Source organism: Harpegnathos saltator, unplaced genomic scaffold, assembly GCF_003227715.2.
Source record: "Harpegnathos saltator strain DR-91 unplaced genomic scaffold, Hsal_v8.6 scaffold676, whole genome shotgun sequence".
NCBI lineage: Eukaryota > Metazoa > Arthropoda > Insecta > Hymenoptera > Formicidae > Harpegnathos > Harpegnathos saltator.
This window is the reverse complement of record NW_020230511.1, coordinates 507,692-531,864: the sequence shown is the minus strand read 5'-3', so window position 1 is coordinate 531,864 and position 24,173 is coordinate 507,692. Positions and strand designations below refer to the sequence as shown.

Below are 24,173 nucleotides of genomic sequence, written 5' to 3'. Positions count from 1 at the left end.
AGAGAGAGAGAGAGAGAGAGAGAGAGCGGTGTGTGCAGTATTTTTGCATCCTGTCTTTCATGAGACGTGGGAACGGAGCGCGACGGGTAGGGATGGATCGATTCATAAACAAACCCGGCGGTAGTCAAAGAGACGACTCACATGGTACCGCCCGAGTGACGTCTTATGCAAGTAATATTCGATACTCGCGAACGGTGCAGCGATGAGACGCGAAACGAATGACCGTACTTTCCTAACTTACCCTTCTCGTCGATTTATTTCCGCACGTAACACAAACATCGCAGGAATAATTCAGAGCACACGGAATAACAATGCTCCGTAATCGCGTGATGCGCAAACACAGGAACGGCCAGGAAAGGGCAGATGGTTATACACGGCGCGGGCGATTTCGCGAATGGCAATTTGCTTTGTTATTGCAATGGTTTGTGCATAATGTATGATTGTTATAATCTTCAATTATGATGAACACTGTATACTGAGATGAATTTTTCTGTCGTCGTCTAATAATAAATTCGCCGCGGGGCCGTCAGAGTCAATCGATGAGGAGGAGAAAACGAGAGAGTGAAACGTTTCACATAAAGATTAGAATATAAAATTTTACGCCGCTCGAGTGATTTCACACAGCCAAGAGGAGACGGGATGAAATATCGCGAAGAATATCACCAGTACGGTATGAAGTGTTTTAAAAGGGAATTAAAAATTGAAAAAGAGAGAGAGAGAGAGAGAGAGAATTATTTCACACAAACGTTTTGAAAAATCAGTTTATTTCCCAAAAGTTTCCATTCGCAGAATATTGCGGAGCAATTTCTATTAAATTATAGAAGTTGAGCGTCGGAAATAAGTGGAAATGCTACACTGACCAAACACGATTTTACCGAGAAGAAGCGATAAATGCCGCGTAAATGCAGATAATGAGCCGAAATGCGGAAATCGGCGAATCGTCGGCTCGGACAGCGAGAGTACGTCGAGTATCGGCAAGGATCCGTCCACGGTATATACGCGTGTAATTGCGCATTTAACAATCCCGCGGTCGGTCATTCGGTGATTCCCCCGGCGACGGCGAATCGCGCGATACCTCGACTAGCAGTCCGTCCCGATCACGTCGGTCTCTTTGCCGTCCGCGTCGAGCATCGGCTCGTGCCTCATCAGCCGGTAGCGATTGTCCAGATGAATGGCCGGCTTCCATTCGATGGCGATGGTCATCAGCTAAAACAGCGAGAACAATATTTTCAGAAAGGTAGAACGCGAAAAAAAAATCCCACGAGCGCGCGCGGCCGGCGCTTTGACAATTGCGAGTACGCTCCATCTGCAAATACGCGCGCAGCGCGCGTACGTCTGCCTTCGCGAATTAACTTTATTGCCTCGACATGCCTCCGTGCGCGTATTGCTTCTCGTGTTTGTCCCCCCGTACGTATCGCCAGCTATCGCAGCGTGAGCGAGAGAGAGAGAGAGAGAGAGAGAGAGGTGGGGAGGGGAGAGAACGATCCTCGCGATATTTAACAATTTTGCGTATTTGTTCCCGCGACGCGCGATTTTATCACCGCCCTGTGATACCGGCGAAATGAAATCGGGGCCTGCCTTCGCGTTCGACGCACGACAGCATAAATTACAGCGAGAAAGATCAATAAAATTCTTCGCCTCGAAATTAATATGCATGCGCCGAGAGCGCGTGTACACGAGTTAAGCTTTAAACAAGAAAGAAGATATGCAACATCTCCGGGTGAATAATAATATTTGAAATAATCGTTGACGCATTTACCGTCGAGCATATATTTCAGCCGGCTCTCTCATCGTTTCTCTCGCGCGCGAATGTGTCAAACGGAAGGAGTCGCTGGAAGAAATGTGCTTTTTCTCTCGTTCTAAATATATAAATATTAAGGCAAAGTTATCGGGAAGCGAGTACGCGAGATATATTCCGCATTTTACGTCGCAAAATGTCAGAATATATAAAATGCGAAACGTCTCTCGGGAAATATTCACTTCGATGATCTCGCTTCAGTGCTTTTTATAGGCGGACTGACGAGCGGAATCGATTTGCGTAAAAAAAGACCATATCGTGCTATTAAAAAAACACACACACACACACACACAAAGAGCGACCTTGGTGTAACAATTTTCAAAAATCGAGGGTAATGATTACTATCGCCGTCCGACAAATCTGCATGCGAGATGTCACGAGGGAAGTCACGTTCCTCTCCATCCGAATCTTCTCTCGTTCAGCAACTACTTCACACGGTGACCATCTAGAGAGATACTTTATCATATTTTTTCGAGAAACTTTGCCTCGCACTTAACAATGTATGCTTGAAACATCGAGGCGGCGGCGGCGGCGGCGGCGCTCGCCGCGGCCTGTCGAGTTTCCTTCCGCACGAGCGCCTCGTCTCGCGGCCGCATCTTAAGGGCGGAATAAAGTTCTTAATGAAAGTGCGGAAAAGTGCATGCGGAGACGACGCGCGTCATTGTCCGAAAGCCGACGTCGAGCGGAACGTCACGCAGCAGCGCGCGCCGTTACCGAAAATCCCGACGACGACGACGTCGCTCGCTCTGTAAGCCGCTTACCTCGTGTGGCACCCCTTCGCTCTGCCCTCCCCTGCCGCCCCTCCATACGCTGTCCCCGCTCTTACAAACTATCTACCCTCCGGGCTATGAACTTTGTCGTTGCTGCAGCTGTCAATATTAAACCGACCTTCCAGCGTCGCGCGCGCGCCAATGACGACAATAGTTGAGAGAGAGAGAGAAAGAGAGAGGGGGGGGAGAGGGAAGCCATTTATGACCCCGGCGAGACTAATCGTCCGACAGTCGCGAACGTGGAAAATCGCGACATGTTTGCGCGATGCGCCCCGAATCGCGGATTTCTCTGCGCGATTATTCGTATCGCCAATAAAAGACGCGCTTCTCTTGGCTTCTTTTGTTTTTTTTCTCTTTTTTTTTTCCATCGAACAAAGCTGGCAAAGTAGGTGAAAGTGCGAACGGCGCGAGAGACGTGTTTTATTGGCGCATTAGTCGGGGCACTTTCAACCCTCGAAAGAGCGCGACGTCGTCATCGATGAGAGATTTCGCGGTTTCGAAAGCGTCGTGGACGACGACGACTACGACGGGGAGGAGGAGACGGCGATGACGACGCGCTTGTGCGGCGTTTTTCGTATTTACTCGAGTTCTTTTGTCCGCGAAGGGGATGGCGCGATGAAAGGGGCACGGCCGAACAAAAAGCACAAAAGCTACCTCGAGCCGGAGCAATGGCCGACTTTGCGCCAACCCTAAACGAGATTCGTTGTTAGCTCCTTGCTGGGGCAAGGAGAGGGAGAAGGACAACCCGCATGTTTTTATTGTTGAAATAATGACAGTCAAGGTCCGCAACGCGTTAGAGAGAGAGAGAGAGAGAGAGAGAGAGAGAGAGAGAGAGAGAGAGAGAGAGAGAGAAAGCGTGTGAGAGAACCTCCTCCTCCCCCCTCCCCCCCGCCACTATGCGCGGAGTGCTATTCTCGCGTATCAGCCGCTAATTAATCCCGCGATGTTTGTCGGCCGCGGCGCAAATCAAGGGAAACGCCGCGATCGAAGCTGCGCGCACCGCGCCCGTCCTACTTTTGCCGCGAGCTGAATTATCGCGGTGGGCGAAAGCGTGACGACAATCGTTTACGAAACCTATCGGAAACGCGATCTCGATCGCCGACGAGATTGGCGAGACCGGGCAATTTGCGTAAATACATATCACCTCGGTGAAAGCCCGCGCGCGCGTCTCGGACTTTTCTCTTTCCGCGGGGGTGAGGAGAACGCGCGCGGCATCGCCGCGCCCCCCTTCCCCATTGCTGGCCGGCAATCGAATTATCTCGTTAGAAGCCGCGGAGAAGACACTCGCGTGTCGCGGAAACCTTAGCGGGGCTGGTCCGGTAAGCCGAACACCTGCGACCCGAATACAGCAGCGGGGGTCTTCTTCGCCCGGGTCGGCCCGGTCGGCTCTCGAGCGTTGTTTCCTACGGCTTCCGCGGCGAAGCGGCCGATGGGTCGTCCAAATGTTTCTTTTTCCAAGCCGCGCGCGATCCAATCGCGCTCGTTTTAATACGCAAACAACGCCAGACGGAAATGTTTAATGGCGCAGCGGCGCGGAAGCGCCGGAAGAATTAACCCGTCGCGAACCCCGTTGATTGATCGCAACTTCCTCATCCTCATCCCTCTCTCTTTCTCTCTCTCTCTCTCTCTCTCTTCTCTTTCTCGATTTGTTATTTATACTTGATCTGCAATTGAAGTTTGACGGCTCGGCCGCACCATGGCGGCGCGGGCGCGCAGCGTTCGGAAATCTCGCCGGGCGCGATCGTGTTTATTTTATGTGGGTCATCCCGCCTCATAAATTTGAGTTAGCCGACCTCCCCTTGCCGCGGCCCGTTCCGCGCCTCTACACCGGAGGTCTAGAAAATCTGTTGAATTACGGTTGACCGGTGCTCAACTAATACCCGTGGAAAGAGAAACCGCGGTTTCAACGCGGGCGTTGCGCTTTCGCCAAGTCGCCGAGTCCTATCATTTCGCAATAACGAGAGACCGTCATGAATCAATAGATGAAGAGACTCCGGCGGAGAGGGGTCCGATTTGTGAACGCGATTCCTGGCAAAAGACACATTTTCCGCGCCGCCGGGGGTCGCGGTAACGCTCAAGGACTCCTGCCCAAAATGGCAGGACCTTTGGCTCAAAACAAGTTACAGTCCCTTGAGGCGAAACGCTCAAGACTCGTTACACCCGTTGACGATCGGGCTTGAAGCACGCGCGAGTCGGCCAATTAACTCATCCGCAAGCGGAAGAATCCGCGAGCATGATGATCGTCACTTATCACCAACCGCGGAATAATCCACGAGCCGCGACGTTCACTTATCACTAACCGCGGAATAATAAGCTCGACGTTCACCTTTCGCCAATGATGTGCGTTAATGCCGGCCGACTGTCAGTTGAACGTCTCCGATCTTTGAAGTTAATTGCGTATTTAGAGGTGAGATGCAAAAATATGGATTAAATGGCCGCGCAAGCGTCGGAATCGCTGTTGCGGACAATCTCTCACATGCGCGTCAGCCTCGCCCTGAATCGGCCGGAAAATTCGCACTTTTTCTCTCTCTCTCTCTCTCTCTCTTTCCTTTTCCGTCTCTCCTTTTCCGCGTGGGACGAAATTCGCTTATCTCTGTTTGACGAAAGTATCGCGTCGGCGTTGCGCCATACTCATAATTCATTGCGCGGATTCGCGGAGCGCGCGTTAGCGGCGCGCTCGGCTGTTTGCTCGCCGCGGCGCGGCTCGCGTTTAACGCTGCCGCGCGTCGCGGATCCGCCGATCAGAGATCTCACGATACATAGTTTCCGCGAAATATTTAATATCCGGCGAGACCGGGAGCTGTACGCGGAGCGGAGAAACTTGCCGCATGAGCGGGCGCGCGCGCGAAGTCGCTTCGTCGGGTCCGCTTGGGACTTGACACGGCTGACGCGCCGCAGACAGCGGCGTTCTCGGCGTTTCGCAACTTTTCAATCTCCAGAGGACAATGGCAGCGTCGTCGGGACGAATGGGCGGGACGATACGCCGCCTAGCGTCGGCGGCGATACGCGAGAATAATTGAAGCGCGTTCCGCGCCAGGTCGCCAATCGCCGGTCGGCCGCGGAGAGCTCTTTGCGACGCGGCGCGGCGCTTCCAGCTCCGCGGAGAACCAGCTCGATTCCGGCTGAATAATCGGCCAAACGATCGAATCTGCTCTCTCGATACGGCGATAAGGAATTATCGCTTTTTGCCCGGCTTTCTCCTTCGCTTCCGTGGGAACGAGCGCGCGCGCGCGCGCGGATGAGAATTAAGCGCGTCCAACTGGCCGGCCTTGTATTTCGCGCAGACCCGCTGTCTGGCCTACCCTTACGGCGTATTGATCTCAGGGGGATGATTTTTAAGACGAGTTTCGCGCCAAGTGCCACAGATGGCATCACGTTTCGGCCGGCGAGCCCGTGGAAATTCCGGAATTTATCGTGCGCCATCGTCGTGTGCGGGAAGTGTATATCGCGCGATGTTTCGCCGGCGAAATATCGGGGGCGAATCCTTCGCTTCGTCGCCCATGACGATCAATTATATGTGCGCAGTTTTCCGATTGAAGTAACGAGCCACTCCGGCGTGTATATCTGAAAAGCAGGGCGGCCATACTTCGAGATAAAGGCCGCGAGGGTGCTTGCGTATGTATATCGCGTGTGTGTGTGTGTGTGTGTATGTGTGTGTGTTAACTTGGTACTTACAATCCATAATAATTAATAGAAGGCGGACATAAATAAGGGTACTTTCGGGACCTACAAGGCAAACTTTCGAGAGCTCATTTTGCGCGCAGAGACGCCGTTTTTATTATCTTCCCGTGTAGCACACGATATTACGAAGTTTCAGCCGCGGAAGGTCCCTGCCGCGCACGTTCGTCTCCTGAAACTTTGGACGAGGCGGATAGAGAGAGGGCGGAGGGGGAGGGGAGGAGAATAGGGTCTAAATTTGTCACGATTTCGGCGATGTGCGGCTGAAGCAACCCCTCTATGCTAATACTTGACAATGGCAGTCGAACTCGTCATCTGACGTCATCCCCGGCGTATCCGCGGATACGTTTACGGTAATCTGCGGCGTCGGCTATCGAATTCACCCCGTCGGCGTCTGCTCACTCGCCGTTTCGAACCCTCGGAGAAAGAGTCCATAAAATCTTACCCACCTGCCGCCGCCACCACCACCACCACCACCACCACCACCACCACCACCACCCCCCACCACCATGACCACCACCACCACCACCACCACCACCACCACCGACTTTCGCAGCAACGCAAAGGTGCGAACGAGTATCACTCGCGTTCGGGGGAGGTCGCGCGTACCACACCACGTGGTATGACAGAGGGGTGTTCTCGAACGGCATCCTTATCCTGATCACGAACACTGGCGATTATGTCGCACACACGCCGTCGAGGTTATTGACCAGGAAGTCGGCTTCGTCGGGGGAAAGGGGTGGATAGAGGGTGGAAAGGCGGCGGCGGCGGTGGCGACGACGGCGGCGGCGGTTCGAACGCTGTGCTGGAAGAGGAGGAGAATGAGGAGGGAAGGGTAGCAACCGAGTTCGCCCGTTGCTCTCTCTCTCTCTCTCTCTCGCTTCCCTTTTTCCTTCCTCCCCCCCCCCTCTCTCTCTCTCTCTCTCTCGCTTCCCTTTTTCCTTCCTCCCTCCCCCTCTCTCTCTCTCTCTCTCTCTCTCTGTCAGAAGGGGTAGGAGTATTACAGATCTACAATACAGTCGCCGTTCCCTTTTGCATGGCGGTTCGTTCAACGCGGCTGTGTGTGCGTGCGTGCGTCGTGTGTGTGTGTGTTGCGCGCGCGCGCGTGTGTGTGTGTTTGCCTTCTCCTTGGAAGGAGGCCCACCAACGGGGAATGGAAACGTTCCGTCACGGGGGAAGGGGAGGTGACGAGAGGGGAAAGTGGTTGCCGGGAGGGTGCTGGCAGTAGTCGGTAGGGCGGAGGGTGGGTGGTGGCGGCGCGGTGTGGAATCAGACGGATCCGCAGGTGGTTCTCAATTCGTCGTCGACCTCACGTACGTCACGTCTGCGGACGCGAATGTGAAGATTCGCCGGCGAATGAAGCGGACGTTGGCTGCTGGCTGGGGGGCTGTTTGTTTCGCTGGGGAGAATCTCGCGGCTGAATCCGCGCTCGCGTTTTCCTCCTCTTCTCGCCTCGCCCCTCGCGACGCGAGAGGCGAGTTCCGCGCGGGCCGTACGAGCGTAAAAAACGAAGCGCGCCGTATATAATCCACGTTACGTGGAAACGGCTTTTATGCAGTCGTAACACACACGGCGAGTTTCTCCGGCAGAGAGCTTTCGTGCGCGCGCTCGTTCGCTCATCGTTAATTCCGAATCATGCTATTTGATCATGTTTGCTCGTTTTATTGAATTGAATATTTCATTGAATCACGATAGCTCGCTAATTAGCCGCGTAAACTTTTCCGGATAAACACAGACGCTCGCTCGCGCGCGAGCGTGGTAATGGCTCTCTCTCTCTCTCTCTCTCTCTCTCGACCGCCGCATCCGCGGGAATACGGGCGCTCAATCGTAAAACGAATTTTCATTATGATTTTTCAATGAGCCGCGGCGTGATTCAAGTCGATATTCGATGGCACGTCCGTACGTTTCGAGTACGCGCGCGCATTTTCCGGAAAAGAATCCGATATCGCGCGTTTGCGCGGACAAATGTGGCACAAAGTTGAAAAGACACAGAAATCATTCCCGATTCTGGTAATAGAGAGGCGGAGCCAATAATAAGACCTGTTATTTATTTAAAACAATTTATATGCGCGCGGGTGGCATACACACACGTTGCAGCGAGTCGACGCGCGAGTTCAATCGAATCGTAGCCGAGAAGTGGCCGGCGCGATGCACGGTTATGCACGGCATTTTATTACTGAGCAATTTCCCGATAAGGCCATTTAACGTTCAATGAAAACTTTAGTGCAGGTATTTGCGTAAAAAAAAAAAAAAAAAAGAAAGAAAAAAAGAGAAACTTGCGCTCGTCTCTCCTCCGTTCAATTTCAGCGGGCTCTGCCGTGTACCGTTTCGATTATATCGCACTTGTTACGCTCCATTCCTCCAGCCTCGTCTAATCGTTCGTTTCGTTTAAGTAAATATAACCTGCTCTTCTTCTCTCTCCCTCTCTCTCTCTCTCTCTCTCTCTATCTATCTATCCATCCCTATTCCCCTTTGTCTTTCTGTCTTTTACTAAACAGAGTTCCATCGCATTGTTAACGAACGGAATCCGCGCCGCTGCTGGAATTAGAGTCGGTCCGTGTTCGGAAGCGCGTTGTCTCTATTATTCTCAGATAATAGCGACTCGGAGGTAGAAGAGCAGGAGAAGGTGGAGGAGGAGGAGGAGGAGGATCGCTCGACCTCGCCGGGAGATCGCGCGTGGCTTGCCAGGTATGACGTCTTATGTTAGTTAATCCGGGAAGCCTTTTAGCGTTTGACGTGCGCCGAGAGAGCGAGCGCGCTGCTTCTAGCCGGTGGCCAGAGGTGTTCCGTCTGGTTACCGGAGGAGGATTAGCCAAGTCACGGGCGGCCTGGAATTTCCTCGATCCTGGAGGAGTATCGATCCATCGGCCTGGTGCGGTCGAACCCCTTCCGCACCATCTCCTCCTCCTCCTCCTCCTCCTTCCCCGCCTCCTCGTCCGCCCGCGTCGCTGCTACTCCATCGCCACCACCGCCATCGCCAGCACCACCACCACCTCCACCACCACCGCCTCCACCTCCACCACGGGAATAACTGGCTGCGTAGGCAGCGTGCGTGGGCATGCTACTCCACGTGCATTATTCGCCGCCACCTTGCAGCGAGTCGAGTCCGGGAAAATCCCCCGGATGACCCCGATTTTCCACCTCCGGGAAACGCGCGGCGGGATTGCGCGATCGCGATTTTCGGCGCGGGACTCGCCACCCGCCCGCCCGCCTATTCCTTTGTATCGCCCGCGTGCGGCTGTTAAGTTAGTACATGGTGGTGTGCATTGCGATGTTAACGCGCGCGAGGTATCGAGATCGAAAATAGCCGCTTCTCCGGCAGCCTAGACGGCGCGGACGAAGCGAACGAGAGTCGCCCGTTATCAGCGCGCGATCGCGTCACAGCCACGGGCTGTGATCGCGATCAAAGTCACGCTCGACGGAGATGCGACCGTGACTCTCTACCTCGTACCGTCGTCACCGACACCCGGCGGATTTCATTGCCGGTACGCCTGACTACCGCCAGAAAGAGACACCTGATATTTCCCACTTGGCAAGTTCAACAAATCATCGTGAATATGAATACCGCGCGCGCAAACAGACGTTACCGCAGTACACACACACACACACACACACGCGCGCGTAATCCGATTTCCGTTAGCACCGCGCACATTGGCGCATAAAAAATTCGGAAACGCGGACGTTTGACGCCTGCATTATGCAAATTCCCGCTCCACGCGGTATCCGGCTCCTCACTCACCCGCGCGCGAAACATGGATATGCGTCGTCGTGTTGTTACTTTATTGCAGCATTTCCCAACTACCAATTCGTGCGAGCTCTGTTTGACGGAGGGTCTAGCGAGAGGGTGAGAGGAAGAAAGAGGGAAAGGGAGAAAAATATCTCTCTCTCTCTCTCTCTCTCTCTGTCTTTCTGTCTTTCTCTCTGTATATAAAATAATTGTCAGCGCACGCCAAAATAACGCAAAATAAATACACGCACATAAATATGTATGTACGTCGGAATGGAATGGTCGCCAGAAGAGAGACAGAGCAGTTGTGGGAGGCAGGAGGGCGGGGTTCCCCCGAAATAGCGGGCCATTAGTATATAGAGCGAACGTTGGGCGAATCGCAAGGCAAGAGTGTATCATTTCCTCTCGCAGAGCGCTGTGATTAGCTTGCGTAGCGCGCGCGCCGCCGCCGCTGTGGTACGTAAGTGTTTAGTGCGCGATTTGTTAGCTTAGACACCGCGAGAGAGGCCGACTAGCGTGTGGGAAAAGCTAGTGGGAGGGTACACGTTTGTATAACTGTGCAAGCGGACGCGGATATCGCGCGGCGATACAAGTAGTCGTCGCCGGTATGGCCGGTCACTGTGTAGAATAATATTGCTTGTGTAGCTGAGAATTTTTTCTCTTCCTCTCCTTGTCTCCCCTCCTCTTTCTCTTTTTGACTCTCTCTCTCTCTCTCTCTCTCTCTCTCTCTCTCTCTCTCTCTCTCTCTCTCTCTTTCTCTGGTAATCTAGCATTGGCGAAACACACAATGTGTGTGGTAGTGCGGCGAAATGGTAATGGAGAACAATGTCGCTTGCATTGGAGCTATTGTATTTCGCGTTTTAATGTTAAATATTACACACGCGTCGTATTTTGTAGTTAATTAGTCCATCGGTGTACATGTTACTTGTTCGGTATAGTTGAGCGCTCACACACACTCTCCCACTTTATTTAGCGTCGATTCTCCTTTTCTCTCTCTCTCTCTCACTCACTCACTCACTCACTCACTCACTCACTCACTTTCACTCTCACTCACTCACTCCTTGTACAATAGAGTCGCTCTTTTCTCTAGACGGTTGTTCTCGAGATCGGTGTAACTTTTCTGCTTTCTTTTCCCCCGGCGCGATCGACGAGTTGCCGATCAGCCATGCGCCCGCCGATCTTTTCGCGCGTTTAGCGTTGTTCGTTATTCGCGTCCCCAGTTGCAGCGTTGATCTCGCGCGTTTATTGAGCGCTCGACGATCGTGCTTCGTTCGCGAGCGAGCGAAAGAGACAGAGAGAGAGAGAGAGAGAGAGAGAGAGAGAGAGAGAGAGAGAGAGAGAGAGAGAGAGAGAGAGAGCCGCCGACCGGCTGGCCGGGCCTCTCTCGTAGCTTTTCCGCTGCGAAAAGAGAGAAAGGCGACGGCACGTGCGACTTAGAAGAAACACTACACCTCGGAAGCCGAGGCGCCACACACACCAAGCGGTCTCACCTGAGAACCCCTGTTGTCTCTTTTTTTCAAGGATGCAGGTACGAAACTCGGTCGTCCTCTTCGTCGTCGTCGTCCTCGCCGTCGTCGTCGTCGTCGTCGCCGTCGGGCCTGGTAAGATCATGCTGGACCAGCAGACGCGGCCACGAGCGACGGATCACCGGTGACCAGGACGCGGTGCGTTATCTCTCGTGAGTCGTCTCCCTCCCACCCGTCCCCTTTCTTTTTTATTTGCCTGACACTCTCAGCCTGCCTCTCTCCCAAGCCCAGACACGAGAATCGGCCTGAAGAGAGAAAGACGACGCGATATCGCGCGAGACCAGCGAGGAGCCGACGAGGGCGTGCCGCCCTCTTGCTCCTTGCTCTTCTCTCCCCCCCCCCCCCGCTCTTCCTTTTCCTCCTCCTACTCCTTCTTCGCCGACCACCTGGGCTTCTCGGTCTCACCTCTTCGAGTCTCTTGCATCGTGGAACGAATTAGATGCAAACGAATTCGCCGACGGCTCCACCACCACCACCACCATCACTACCAACTGCGCTCACTCGCGCGCGCGCGCTGATTATCCTACACGTGTGGAGCCAAGCTCCTCTCTCCTGACCGCCGCGAATTTGCATCCTGCGCGATCGTATTGCAATTTTCGCCGGTATGTTCGCGCTGCCACGGCGCGCCGCGCCATGTAACGTTGCGAGTTCCGTGTCTCTTATCGCCGCGACCGACATGCAAGATGCAGCTATCACTCCGCGGTTACGTTTCATTATACGGGCCGGTGTATGCCGAACGCGACGCGTGTACACCTCCGATTATGGAGGCCGCAGGATTTATGATTCCCGTTTGACTCGTCTCTCCCTCTCTCTCTCTCTCTCTCTCTCTCTCTCTCTCGCTCTCTCTCTATCTCTCTGGCGTCCTCGGTCACGGACGAGGAGGTACCGTGTGATTTTTCACGATTTGTCGGCGGGCGCGCGGGTAGCGCTCTCGGTAATCTCTATCTCTCGGCGTATCTCGTTGCCTGCTCGCGTCATGGGCGGATTGAAACACGCGCACGTGGAATAACGTTATCACGTCGAAAGTAAGAACGGAAGGGAACATTCCGTGCGGCGGCCGCGCGCCGCGACCCATCGTTGAAATCGTGATATCCGCGAGAATTTTATTCCCCCCCGCTCCAGCATTTTCCCTCCCTCCCTTTCGCCCTTTTGTCTTTCTTTGTAATAAAGCGGAGTATCACTCGCGGTATCGATGATCCTGCTCGATTACCGGCGCAATTTCGCTCGTCGGCTCGTGTCATTTTTCCGCAACAGTTGACTCGCTGTGCGCCGACGGTATTCGTTGCTCCTGTCGTATCGATCGTTTTTACACACGGACGCGTCTATATTTCTCTTTCTCTCTCTCTCTCTCTCTCTCTCTCTCTCTCTCGTGCGCGCGCCTTTCTCTCTTCATCAGATTTCTCGTCACAATAATATCTTTGGCTCTCTCGCACAAATACACGTACTCGTGCGCACCGTCTTCCACACACCGATCCCCGTCACCCTTCCGTTCTTTCTTTCTGTTTCTTTATCGCGAATCTTGAAGTAGGGTAATGCTTCTGGTAAATTAGAAAATGAAAAACATATACGTGCGAACGCGCGCGTACACAGAGTGTAACGGACTTGGCGAGCCACCTCTGAGAAAACTCTCCTCCGACTCTCGCGAGCCGGAGATCGGACTCCTAGCTTCTTAATCTTTCACGTATCGAACATTCGCCCGATTAATCCGGAGATCCGTTGAAATAGATTGCAATTGGAATCAATGAGAGAACGCTCTCTCTCTATTTCTCTCTCTCTCTCTCTCTCTCTCTCTCTCTCTCTCTCGTCGCCTCCAAGTTTGCGCTCTCCAAGAGTCAATATTTCCAAGAGGCGACGATATCGCGACTCGTTTGTTTACCGAAACTTTACTCCCTCCCTCTCTCTCCCCCCGCCCCCTCCCACACTTTCCCGACGCTCTCGGCGAAACCGCGGCGAAAAATCAGATAAGATGACGAATCTGCATACGAGAGAGAGGAGGATCGGCAGGTCTGGGACACGGCGTACATGAAGCGACGACGAGAATCATCTCGGGGTGACCTAGATTATAGACCGTTAGATCTGGTCGGACGGCGCGTACACGTAGTGCATTGTGCGCTGTATGTGCATACTCGTGCAAACATTTATGTACACACACACACACACACACACACACACACGTGCGCGCATGCGCGAGCGTATGTTTAATTGGCTGGCCGATAACGAGTTTGTCCACTATTTCTACTACCAGGAACTGCAGTCACGAAGCCGGCCGAGTCAGTTTCCGGCGTCGGCGCGGCGCGACGCGTCCGACTTTTGTAAACGTTATTCCTGAGTTAATGCTCGAAGGACCTTAACTCTCTAACGACTTTCAAAGCGGATTATTGCTGTCCGTTCCTTGCCACATCGTGCAATATAATAGCCGCCGGCGCGCGAGCGCTTCTCACGCTCTCGCTGTCGCTGCTCTCTTTCTCTGTCGGCTCTACGTTATTAATAACTTTCTCTCTCTCTCTCTCTCTCTCTCTCTCTCTCTCTCTCTCTCTCTCTCTCTCTCTCTCTCTCTTTCCCTCCCTCTCTCTACCTATCTATCTATCTCACGCGACGATGCGTTAATCTATTGCTTTATCCTTTATCGCGGTTGTTATCGGATTTGCGGAGAAGAGAAATATTTAGGCTCCGAGAGAAATAAGAGTGTAACGTCGTGTCCGCACGTGACAACGTGACTGCGTGACAAGTTTTCTCTCTCTCTCTCTCTCTCTCTCTCTCTGTCATGTCCTCTTGCTCTCCTCTTCCTATTCTCGTGCAGCTATCTCGGAGTTCCCTCTAAGAATCGATTCCTCCGTACCGAGCAATTAGATCGTAACGATCGACCCTGTTGCTCGCTTCAAAGGCCACGACTGGCCCGATCGGCGAGCCGAGCGAGAACTCGGGAGATCAAGGAAAATGCGCGAGACGGGAAATTGCCGCGGCGAGATCGTAGAAAATCACGGTGCGGTTCTCCGCGTGCGCGCGCGCGCGTTACCGGCGGTGCCCTCGAGTCGCTGCCGACTCGCGATTGCAACGATCACCATCAGCACCATCCGTCCGGCATATATTTGCCAACAGGAGTTCAGGGAGGTGGGGATTATCGACGGTATTTAATCGCGACGACCATTCCTTTCCCGCTTGCGCCCGGCTAACTCGGGTAAGAAGTCGAATCCGAGAGCGAACGAAGCGCGCACCGAAGAAGAAGAAGAAGAAGAAGAAGAAGAAGAAGAAGGAGAAGGAGAAGCCTTCCTCCACCCCGTGAACGGAGCGGGCAATTAGCCGGTAACACCCGCTGTATAAAGTGATTTCTGTTCGAAACCGATTTAGGACGCCGAACAAAACGCGAACAAAGCCTCGTTGCGCAGGAAAGAAGCGGACGGTGTTCGGAGGTGTTGGTGCGCGAACGCTCCTCCTTGCCTCCACCACGCCCTACGAGAGAGGGTTGACGCGCTTCTCTTTCCTCTCTCTCTCTCTCTCTCTCTCTCTCTCTCTTTCTCCCTCTCTCTCCTCCCTCCCGTTCACCCTCACGCTCCTTTCTCTTTTTCCTACCTCCCTCTTTCACCCTTCACTTTACTGAACGTCGAAAGAAAGGACACGGGGGAAGGAAAAGAAAGGCAAGGCTAGACGAAGTTCAAGCCTCTTCGACACGCACGGAATCGCCCGAGAGAACGAAACGGCGTCTACGATCGCGAGAGCGGAGGGAGGGCGCCGTAGATAGACGTGATAAGACGCGAACACGATCGGCGAGAGATCCACGATTGAGCAGGCAGACAGGAGAGCGGGCTCTCTCCCCTTCTCTCCCTCTGTCTCTCCGGCTCTCTCTCCGGTGGTGTTCAGTTGCGAGAGCCGTCTCGGTACATGGTCGATCGCCTGTTCAAAGAGACGAGAGGCGCGTTGAGGCTTCGAGGAGAATTCGTAAAGCCGGCACGAGCGATCGCCACGACAAAAGAGACCGGCGCCGGTCGAGTACACGTATTACCTGCCGATCAGCTGAGAGAGAGAGAGAGAGAGAGAGAGAGAGAGAGAGAGACCACCATCGGGTAGGTCAGTAATAAAAGCATCACCGCGAGCAAAGTGGCTGACAGTTGCAGCAGTTGCCATGTGTACCCTTTCACGGTCTCGTTCTCTTGCACGAAGCGAAAGATGGTTGAATGAAACAATTTTCTGCTGAGATACGAACGATCCGGACGTTTCGGCTGAAGTCATCGGATTCCGGCCTGAATTACTCAACTACTTCTGGTTTATTTCGTCGGGATTCTGCTACTTTCGGCTGCAGTTCCCGAACCGCTCGTATCTCGCCGGAAAATCCGTCCATCCGACTGAACGTTTCTCCCCGTGCTGTTCAACGGGGCCTTGTTTAACGGTAGCTCTCTACCGACTCTGCTAGACTAATATAAAGCTGTGGGCCCAGTAGTGGTGCGTCCGGACACTCATGTCCCTCTCTCTGTCCCTCTTTCTACTCCATATTCCGTTTTGGTTTCGCTGCGAGTGACTGACGCGCGCCCGCATCTCCTCCTTTCATCACCCGCCTCGTCTTTCTTTTACGTCACACCTTTTTTCCCTCCTTCTCTCTCTCTCTGTCTCCCCCTAGCTCTTGAATCCTCTCTACCCGATTGTCGAACGCGCTGTAGACAGTTTGAATATTTTCACGCTGGTAGCAGCGATCTTGCGCTGAAACACCTGATTGTGTCTCGTCCCAAGTTGTTTGTCCACGTAGTAGGTTTTCGTAGCGCTCGAGCTGCCGCGATTCGGTCTCGAGGACCCGACTAGAAATTTATCCCATGGTCCTGATCAGGTTAACCTCATTTGGACATCAGGCCCTAATAAGGTAATATTATCGGGTCCTAGTAAGTCATGTAACGCAGCGTGGATATCAGGACCTTAGTAAGGATTCACAGTCAGGTCCTTATTGAGTTACCTTATGGAATCCTTATTACGTTTTTTTTTCCAAATTATGACTCCTGATTACTCGCCACGGCTATATTGGATGATGACATTAGAAATAAGAAATGACACGCTGAAAATTCTTTCATGTCATTTCCAAAGAAAAAGATATTTGCATGAAATAATATTTTAGATCGCTTAAGCATACTTGTAAAATGTTTCGGAAAAGAAACATAAAATGAATATTATAAGATCATAAAGTATCACAAGGTGACAAGACATAAAGTAGTGTTAAAGAGAAAAGTTGCATGTCACGTTAACTTTACAACTATTTATTGACTGCTAAAAAAGGATAGTTTCTATAGCATTTTACAAATATATTCCAGTGATCCAGTGAAGTGTTTTTTCAATGCAAACATCTTTATATTTGGAAATGAACCAAGAATCGTTTTGTTAAAACTTGATAATGCAAATCATATTACAATGAATAAGATCCCGACAAGGACTTGATTAACTGAACCATATTATATCATATACTAGGTTGGTACATTAAGGTCTTAATGTGGACCCAATCATTATAACCTTATAAAGATCTTCCTTACTCATTCGTCGTTAGGACATTACAAAGACTGACTTACTTAGGATTACTTTCCATTTCACCCTATCAGGTCCTTATCAATGTTAGGTGAACCTGATCAAAATTTCTAGTCGGGGAAGCGATGAGGCCTCTCGTTGGATCAGCGAGCGGAACTTCACTCAGAAATTAGATCGTTAGACCGAGATTGTTGGTGTTCGCGGTTATGAATGAGTAGCTTGTCCAGAGATTTAGCCGTATTCAATGTCCGACTTTACATTTTGTCATTTCGTCAGGCTGAGAAAACTCTACTCGCCGGAGACGAGGGACGAATGAGACTTCTCGGGAATCTCGCTGTCCGGTACTCAAGCATGAGGTGAAAATAAAAATACAAATATATTCCTTTGTTCGCTATATAGCATAATGAATATGCACCTAGCGTTGTTCATGTCATTCACTCTCACGGTAGTGGACCGATTGTCTGCGATAGAAAATAGAATGTTAGATGGGAAAATTAGACAGACGGGTAGCGGTAGAGAGAGAACGGAACCGTTCAAACAGGATATTAAACGCATCGTCGCGTAATGAGAGAAGGGGGGGGGGGAGAGTTGCACGCATTGCGTGCGAAATTTCTTCGTGCGCGACCTGACTTGCAACGCGCAAACCGCCGCCCGGCATCCGCCGATCGATGAATATTAACGAATCCCGCGATCGGGTCGCGTTAATTAACACGCATTTTACCGTTTCCGTCTAAAAAGTGGGCCGCTACCTATTAATGAGCGCGGCGGCGCGGCGCGTGTAGCCGGCGCGAGATTTTTCCAACCCCCGAGACTCGTCGGGGGCGGCTGTTGATTGCGATATTCCGCGCGAGAGAGAGAGAGAGGAGGGGAGGGAGCGAGTACGATACAGATGCTCGTTTTTGCGCTCGCTTTGCGAAACACCTTCCGCTTAACGCGCGAACGGACTTGGACCACGGCAAACTTACCCCCGCCCTCCCGCGCGAGGGCTCCGAAACGAGTCCGGAAATAAAATGCGGCGAGCGTGTGTCAATAACGCACGTAATTAAACGCGGACGTCCCGGTGCGGAATCGCAGCTCAATCGCGCGAACGGCGGCGAATCCTCTCGTCGATATATCGCTCCCAAGTGTGTTCGATCGAGCCGTCGAATGTGCGGCGGTTTCCCCGCACAGCGGTATTTCCCTTTGACGGAAACTACTTGGGATAACCCGTCGAATTAATCCATCGCTCGTGTATGTTTATGGATATCCGTTGAGGCGTTCGAGCGAATCTCCATGGCGGTATACGACGATTCCCAGCGAACGGGCGTGTCCGTCTTCCTCGGCATCGCGCGCGCGCGCGCGAGAATTTCCAAATGAATTCGGCATTCGAATATTTTGAAATTCCGTTTGCTGACCCACCCATTTTGTGTCGCGAAATGAATGAGAAGCAAGCACGCTCCCGTGTGCGGAAAATCCGCCGACTCGCGCGCGGCCGCCGACAAAGCGACAAAGCGTCGCCGTCCTCGGGAAGAAGAAACGCGTCGCAAGCGCACAAGGAAGAAAAAATGCCTTCGCCGAAGCAAACGGGAGCGAAGCTGTATATCGTTCGATCGCACGTCATCCCACGCTTCTTTCGAGCGTGGGCGTCGCTCGGTTGGTACGCCGGAAACGGAAACGCGGAAACGTCGGCAAGGTAGAACGTTGCAGATACCATACGTCGCCGGCCGCGCGCGCGCGCCTTACCCGCGACGGATAAATTCGCAACCCGCGAACGTTTCTTTCTCCCGAAGCTCGAAGACGAGGATCTCACCCCCTCCGTGGGGATCCGCTCTCGGCCTTTATCCGCGGAATGATCGGCGCGTTTGCCGATCGCACACTGCACAATTAATCCGGCTGCATAATCAGGGCATCAATCAGGGCCGCGCATGCGCGCGCGAGTTGCGAGCTGCTTATCGGTGCGCGGCGACAATATTGTACGAATTAATTTCCGGCTGTGGAATATCCAATCAGGTCGCACGCTGCCGACGCGATTGTCGCGCGGGGTTATAAATATGACGCCACAGCAATGCCCTTTCGTCCCTTTTGTGTGATGTTAATAGGAAGTTAATAAAGTCATCGAAAGAATAGCGACCGTTCGTTCGTCAGCCTTTAGATCAGATCAGCCGTCGCGCATCGTCGGGAGAACTTGACAGCTGCCAAAGTCACGTGGCAGCGCGAGCGATGTGCCGGATGTCGCTTCACACAGCTGTCACCTGTGTGTCGTGACGTTTCGACAGATTCTCCCGTATCCTTCGGGACGTACGGAATCAAGTCGTGATAAATAATAACGGCCGACGACGAGCTGAATCTGCCGTCGTCTGAGGGAGGGGGGGGAGCGGCGGTCGTGGAACGTCCGGCGTGTCGCGAAGCACCGGGCTATATAATGCCGAATAATAAATGATTTCGAGACAGCCGGTGGATCGATAGAATTACGCGGTATTGTAGCGGGCCGAGATGATTAATTAAATGCAAACAGTGCCACGCCCGCGTAAGCAAGGAGGGAAGGGGGCCGAGGCAAGAGAGGAGGACACAGCGCGGTCGTATTAACACAATGCGCAGCGAGCGAATCACGAGATATCTCGTGCTCGGCAAGTCGCGGTTAATCGCATTCATTTTTGCGCATCTTTCGCGACCGAGCAGGACCGAGCTCGCTTCGTGCTCACGCTGAATCCTGCGATCGTGGCAACCGATCGAAAAGCGAAGCGGAAGAAAAGCGTGTTGCGAGCGCGCGCATAGGCGTGACAAGCGTGTGGATTATTCGAAAAATTATTTCGAGCCAAAATTATTATTTGGTGATATATATTTATATGGAGGGAAAGAATTATTTGAAGCCAATGTGTCGGAGTCAAAATCGGAAAACGCCCGCTGAGTTTCCCCGACCGCGCGCGGCATATCCCGCGAATAATCATGCAAATCAAGCGATTCGTTTATTTAAAAATTGTGCCGATTGCGCGAGATAATAACGAGCGTTAATAATCAGTGTCAGTGTCGCGCATAATGCGCAATTCACGCATTGTGTTTGACGTAGAATAATTTTCCGCGACTTCTCCGCTCGACTCGCTCGACTCGCCCGTTCATTTGTCGCCGCGACAGGACGGGATCACCGCGCGACGATCCTCGCGGAGAGAAGGAACAAATGTCAAAGTTCGTCAGGGAATAAGCGCTATTCCGAGGAGAGACCGCGCCGGCAGGAGGAGCGCGATCGTGTGTGCGTTTAACTACGCGGCGACACGTGATGTCCGCGCCGATCCTCGGGGAGGTCGCGCGCGAACTCGCGCTGAATGTAGGTCGGCCGTGCGTCGATCGGAGGGGGGGGGTGACTCGCCCTTTCCGCCGTTGTTCGTTTACAGACTGGGCCGAGCCGAGTAAAGATCCACGCGAGCGCTGTCTCGCCGAGAGCTGAAGCTCGGCAAGGCGAGGCGAGGCGAGAATCTCCGATGAACCGGCCGCGGCGTCGAGAGAGAAGAGAGAACTCTCCGGGCGCATAATACGGAGCAAAACAGAAATATGAAAATGCGAGACGCAAAAAGGAGAATCCATACCGCGTCTCAAGGCGGACTCGGCGGATCAGCGGGGTTCATTGTGCGCACGTTAAAAAGGTCTCGCAGCCGTACGAGCGCTGAGCGGCGGAGCGGGAGGGGGCGGGTGCTTAATCTCCGCGATGTGTGGATTCGGTTGGAAGAAAAAACGTAGGAGAATGTTAGGGTGGCCGGCCATAAGGCTGACCTAGATAGGAAGCGCGCTGGAAGGAGGGTGAATAGATGTACTGCGGGGACCGCCGACGCCGACGTGCGGGAGAGTCGTCTTTGATCGATCTTTCGCTTAATGACGCCGTCGTTCCGCCGCGCCGCGCCGGCAGAAGACTGCTGCCAATCTCGTTGGAAAAAAGGGCAGAGGCGGACCCGCGATTCGCGCTCGCTCGCGCGGTGACGAAAAGCTCTCGCGACGGGGGTAGTCTCGCTGACGCTTCCGCGGTCCGCGCGATTTTCGTGGATCGCGGATTTGAGATTTTCCACGGGGGGCGGTTCTTGCCGTCGGCACGCTGTCGCGAGGATCGCGCGAGTGACAATGTACACGTCCGAGGCGTCGAGGCTCGAGCGATTATTCTCCCGAGGCGGAAGGAAATTTCAGCTTATTGTGCGCTGGATAATGTATAAGACGGCGGAAGGTTGGCGGCGCGTATACTTTTGGGAGGGTCGGTATGGTAGGCTATAGTGTTTTCCGTTAGCCATCTGTCGAGGGATACCCCCTGCGGATTAATTGGAACCCCGCGTATTGATCCAATAACGTGAGTGCTGGATACATGGACGAAAGAGGGAAAACTCGAAGAGGGATGCCCGGGTGAAAGGCGGCTGACGGAGATAGACGGAGCTGGGGGTGAGACAGAGAGAGAGAGAGAGAGAGAGAGAGACAGAGGGAGCGGGATACGAAAACTCGAACACGAGTTCAAGAGTACCTTTGAATTGCGTTAGAGGAGTATAAGGAGGATGAGAGGCCGGCGGCGGTCGTCGCCCGAGCGAAGCACGCGGAGAACTTTCGCCGGGAATGATTCGATAACAATGATATAATTCGCGCTCGCGGAAGAAAGGGAGAAAAGTCGGAACGACTCAGCCGCACGTGAGCTCTCACGTCGAAGCGGATCCAAGAGGACGGAAGATAGTTGGGACGAGCTGCTATCTTTAGGCGGGATTCTATATCCAGAATAGTCGCTGCTCGCGGCGCGAGTCAGACTCTCCCCGGCCGACGAAATCGTAAGGTCGAACGCGCTCTTTCACTCTCTCGCAAAGAATCTCGTCGTTTCGCGATGTGACGCGTTCATTGATGTTCGTAAGGCGCAAAATTGGCCAGCGCGATATGTTACGCACGTACGTGTTCCCTTTTCCTCTCCCTCTGTCTCTCTCTCTCTCTCTCTCTCTCTCTCTTTTTCCTGAACAATACGCGACGTGCGATTGGTATTTTCAAGCCCCTTTCCCCCCCGCCCCGCTACCACTCAGACGCGACTTCTCTCGGAGCTTTTAAAGCCGAGCCAGGTTATCTTCGTCTCTCTCGCCTCTCTCGCGTGGTCGTCGCGCGCCGGCGACGTGTCCCGCGTTAATTGGGCGCCTTAATTAAAACTAATATCGTCGAAATTAAAATAAATTGAGACGCGCCAGCGCAGCGACCCTCCACGTACCGCTCCTCGCCGCGCGCTCTCGTACTCTAAAGACCGGTTCGTTTTTTCTTTTTTTTCTCAAGGGTGCTGGAGAAGCTGCGCGACGCGACCAGCTACGCGCGGCTGTTACGGCAGAGAGAGAGAGAGAGAGAGAGAGAGAGAGAGAGAGGAGAGGTAGATAAATGCGTTTGAACTGATGTAATTGCGCCTGAATTTGTTTCACGCCTCGAAAACTCGGCTTCCTCAGCACCGCGTTCGGCGATTTTCCATTTCCATGCTTTCGCTTCCCCCGTCCGCGCGAGACGAGTCGGTCTCCGGACTCGGCACTCGGAGACATACATCTGTATGCGAGTAACGAGCAAGTGCGAGAAACGAAACGATACATATACGGAGGGGAGGTGCGTTGCTTACATGACACAGCAGTGTTCGACACACACATATAGATATATATTTATGTAACGTATATACACAATCTATAATGCTGATCCGATCCGCAACGTGCAAAGCATGCAAATCTCCGTCGGCGGAACGTACGCTCGTTCGCCAACACGAATCTACCATTCGGATGTTGGGAAAACTAATCAGTCTACGTCCAAGCGAGTTTTCCCACCGATCGATTCGGCGTCGCGACTTTGGCGGGCTGCGTCGAGCGGTGAATTCTCTCGCGACGGGATCTAATCGGAACGTCGTGTGAAGCGTCCCACAGCGGGAGAAAGAGAGAAAGAGAAAGAGAGAGTGTGAGAGTGAAAAAGAGAAAGAGAAAAAGAAGCAATCGGAGATTGCCCGATCGATGAGATTTATTGAAAATCATACACAGCTGGTGTGTGGTTTTTACAGCGAGAGATCTATACAAATACTCTAGCAGCTACACATCTGCCAAAGAGAGAGAGAGTGCCAAATAGTGTTTTATATATATATATATATAAGTATATACTCTAGATGCTACACACTTATATAGGATTCTCTATCTAAAGACTCTCACGGCGGTCAAACATGGCGAAGTCTTTCCCTCTCTCTCCCCCTTTCTGTCCCTCTTTCGCCGCCGTGGAGGGCCTCCGCGTTCCGTCACATCCCTCGCGATGGGCTCAACGCTGGGAGATCCGGTTTTTCCTCCACATCGATCTTCCTCCACCAGAGCCGCCACCGTCTCTTTTTCTCTCTTTCACTCTCTCTCTCTCTCTCTCTCTCTCTCTCCCTCTCTCACTCCCTTTTTCTTTCTCCGACTCTTTCCCCTTTCTCCGACTCCGCTCCCCTGCTCCGTAGCTTGCTTCCCGTCGAAGGAATCGGCATCGCGGGCGCTACTCCTATCCTCCGACGTTTTGTCCATGCCGCGTCCGTTTCCTCCGGTTCTCGCTGCTCCATACGGCAGAGGAACCCTCTTCCTTGGACAGAAACGGTGCCGCCGTCTGGCGGCGGTGCCCTGATCCAACGTACCCGGGGTAGGGTAGGTAGGGTTGTATGACAAATCCACCCCGACATCCACCACCAGCTTTCCGTCCCCCCGCACCAGCCCCTCTGCCTCTTCTCCCCACTTGCATCAACGAGCACACGACCCACCACCGTCGTCTCACCACTACCAACTGCGTGAAATCCAACTCCACCGGCGCGGCGCGTCACGATGTGAACTCGTTTTCTTTCTCCGCCTTGCCGCCCTCTTCTCTTTCTGTCCGAATGCTTGCTGTTGCTGTTGCTGCCGCCGCCGCCGCCACCGCCGCCGCTGCTGCTACTACTCTCTTTCTCTTTCTCTTCTTCGCGCTCGCTGACATTGTCTGCGTTCAGCCGAAAGAGCAACTCTCAGTGAGCAATTTGCGCCGCGCTGCGCTGCCAACTGTTGTAAGAGTTTTCGTTGAACGTCGTTTTAGCGCCATTTTTAGTAGCGCGCTTTTAATACGCTCGCTATCGGAAGAGCGTGAACCATAAGCCGAATGTCGCTCAGCAGAAAGTTGCTCACAATAGTCGGAGAGAGAGAGAGAGAGAGAGAGAGAGAGAGAGAGAGAGAGAGAGA

At 53.1% G+C, this 24,173-nt stretch overlaps 2 protein-coding genes across 8 annotated transcripts in view; one reads left to right on the top strand and one right to left on the bottom strand.

The window, feature by feature from the left end:
* Positions 1-24,173, top strand: part of msi (RNA-binding protein musashi) — a 68,032-nt gene that overhangs the window by 27,902 nt on the left and 15,957 nt on the right. The window contains exons 1-2 of one of the 6 annotated variants that reach the window (XM_025305136.1): positions 11,591-11,637; positions 17,275-17,354. The exons of 2 other annotated variants lie outside the window; for them this stretch is intronic. In XM_025305136.1, the coding sequence (XP_025160921.1) occupies positions 17,311-17,354 (44 nt within the window). In that variant the 5' untranslated portion in view covers positions 11,591-11,637; positions 17,275-17,310. Of the gene's footprint in view, positions 1-11,494; positions 11,652-17,093; positions 17,355-24,173 lie in introns of those variants that run through there. 3 more of the 6 variants (XM_025305139.1, XM_025305138.1, XM_025305134.1) reach the window with 3 other exon arrangements.
* On the bottom strand, positions 736-24,173 carry LOC109503995 (uncharacterized). 2 transcript variants are annotated; one of them, XR_003113898.1, is made up of 2 exons: positions 23,151-24,173; positions 736-1,206 (listed from the first exon to the last, which is right to left on the bottom strand). XR_003113898.1 is itself a non-coding variant. In XM_025305142.1 (2 exons), the coding sequence occupies exons 1-2, from the start codon at positions 11,582-11,584 to the stop codon at positions 1,016-1,018; spliced, it is 312 nt and encodes a 103-aa protein (XP_025160927.1). In that variant the 5' UTR covers positions 11,585-11,632; the 3' UTR covers positions 758-1,015. The 2 variants fall into 2 exon arrangements, 1 of the variants encoding a protein (XP_025160927.1); XM_025305142.1 differs by lacking the exon at positions 23,151-24,173 and adding an exon at positions 11,464-11,632 and having other exon boundaries at positions 758-1,206.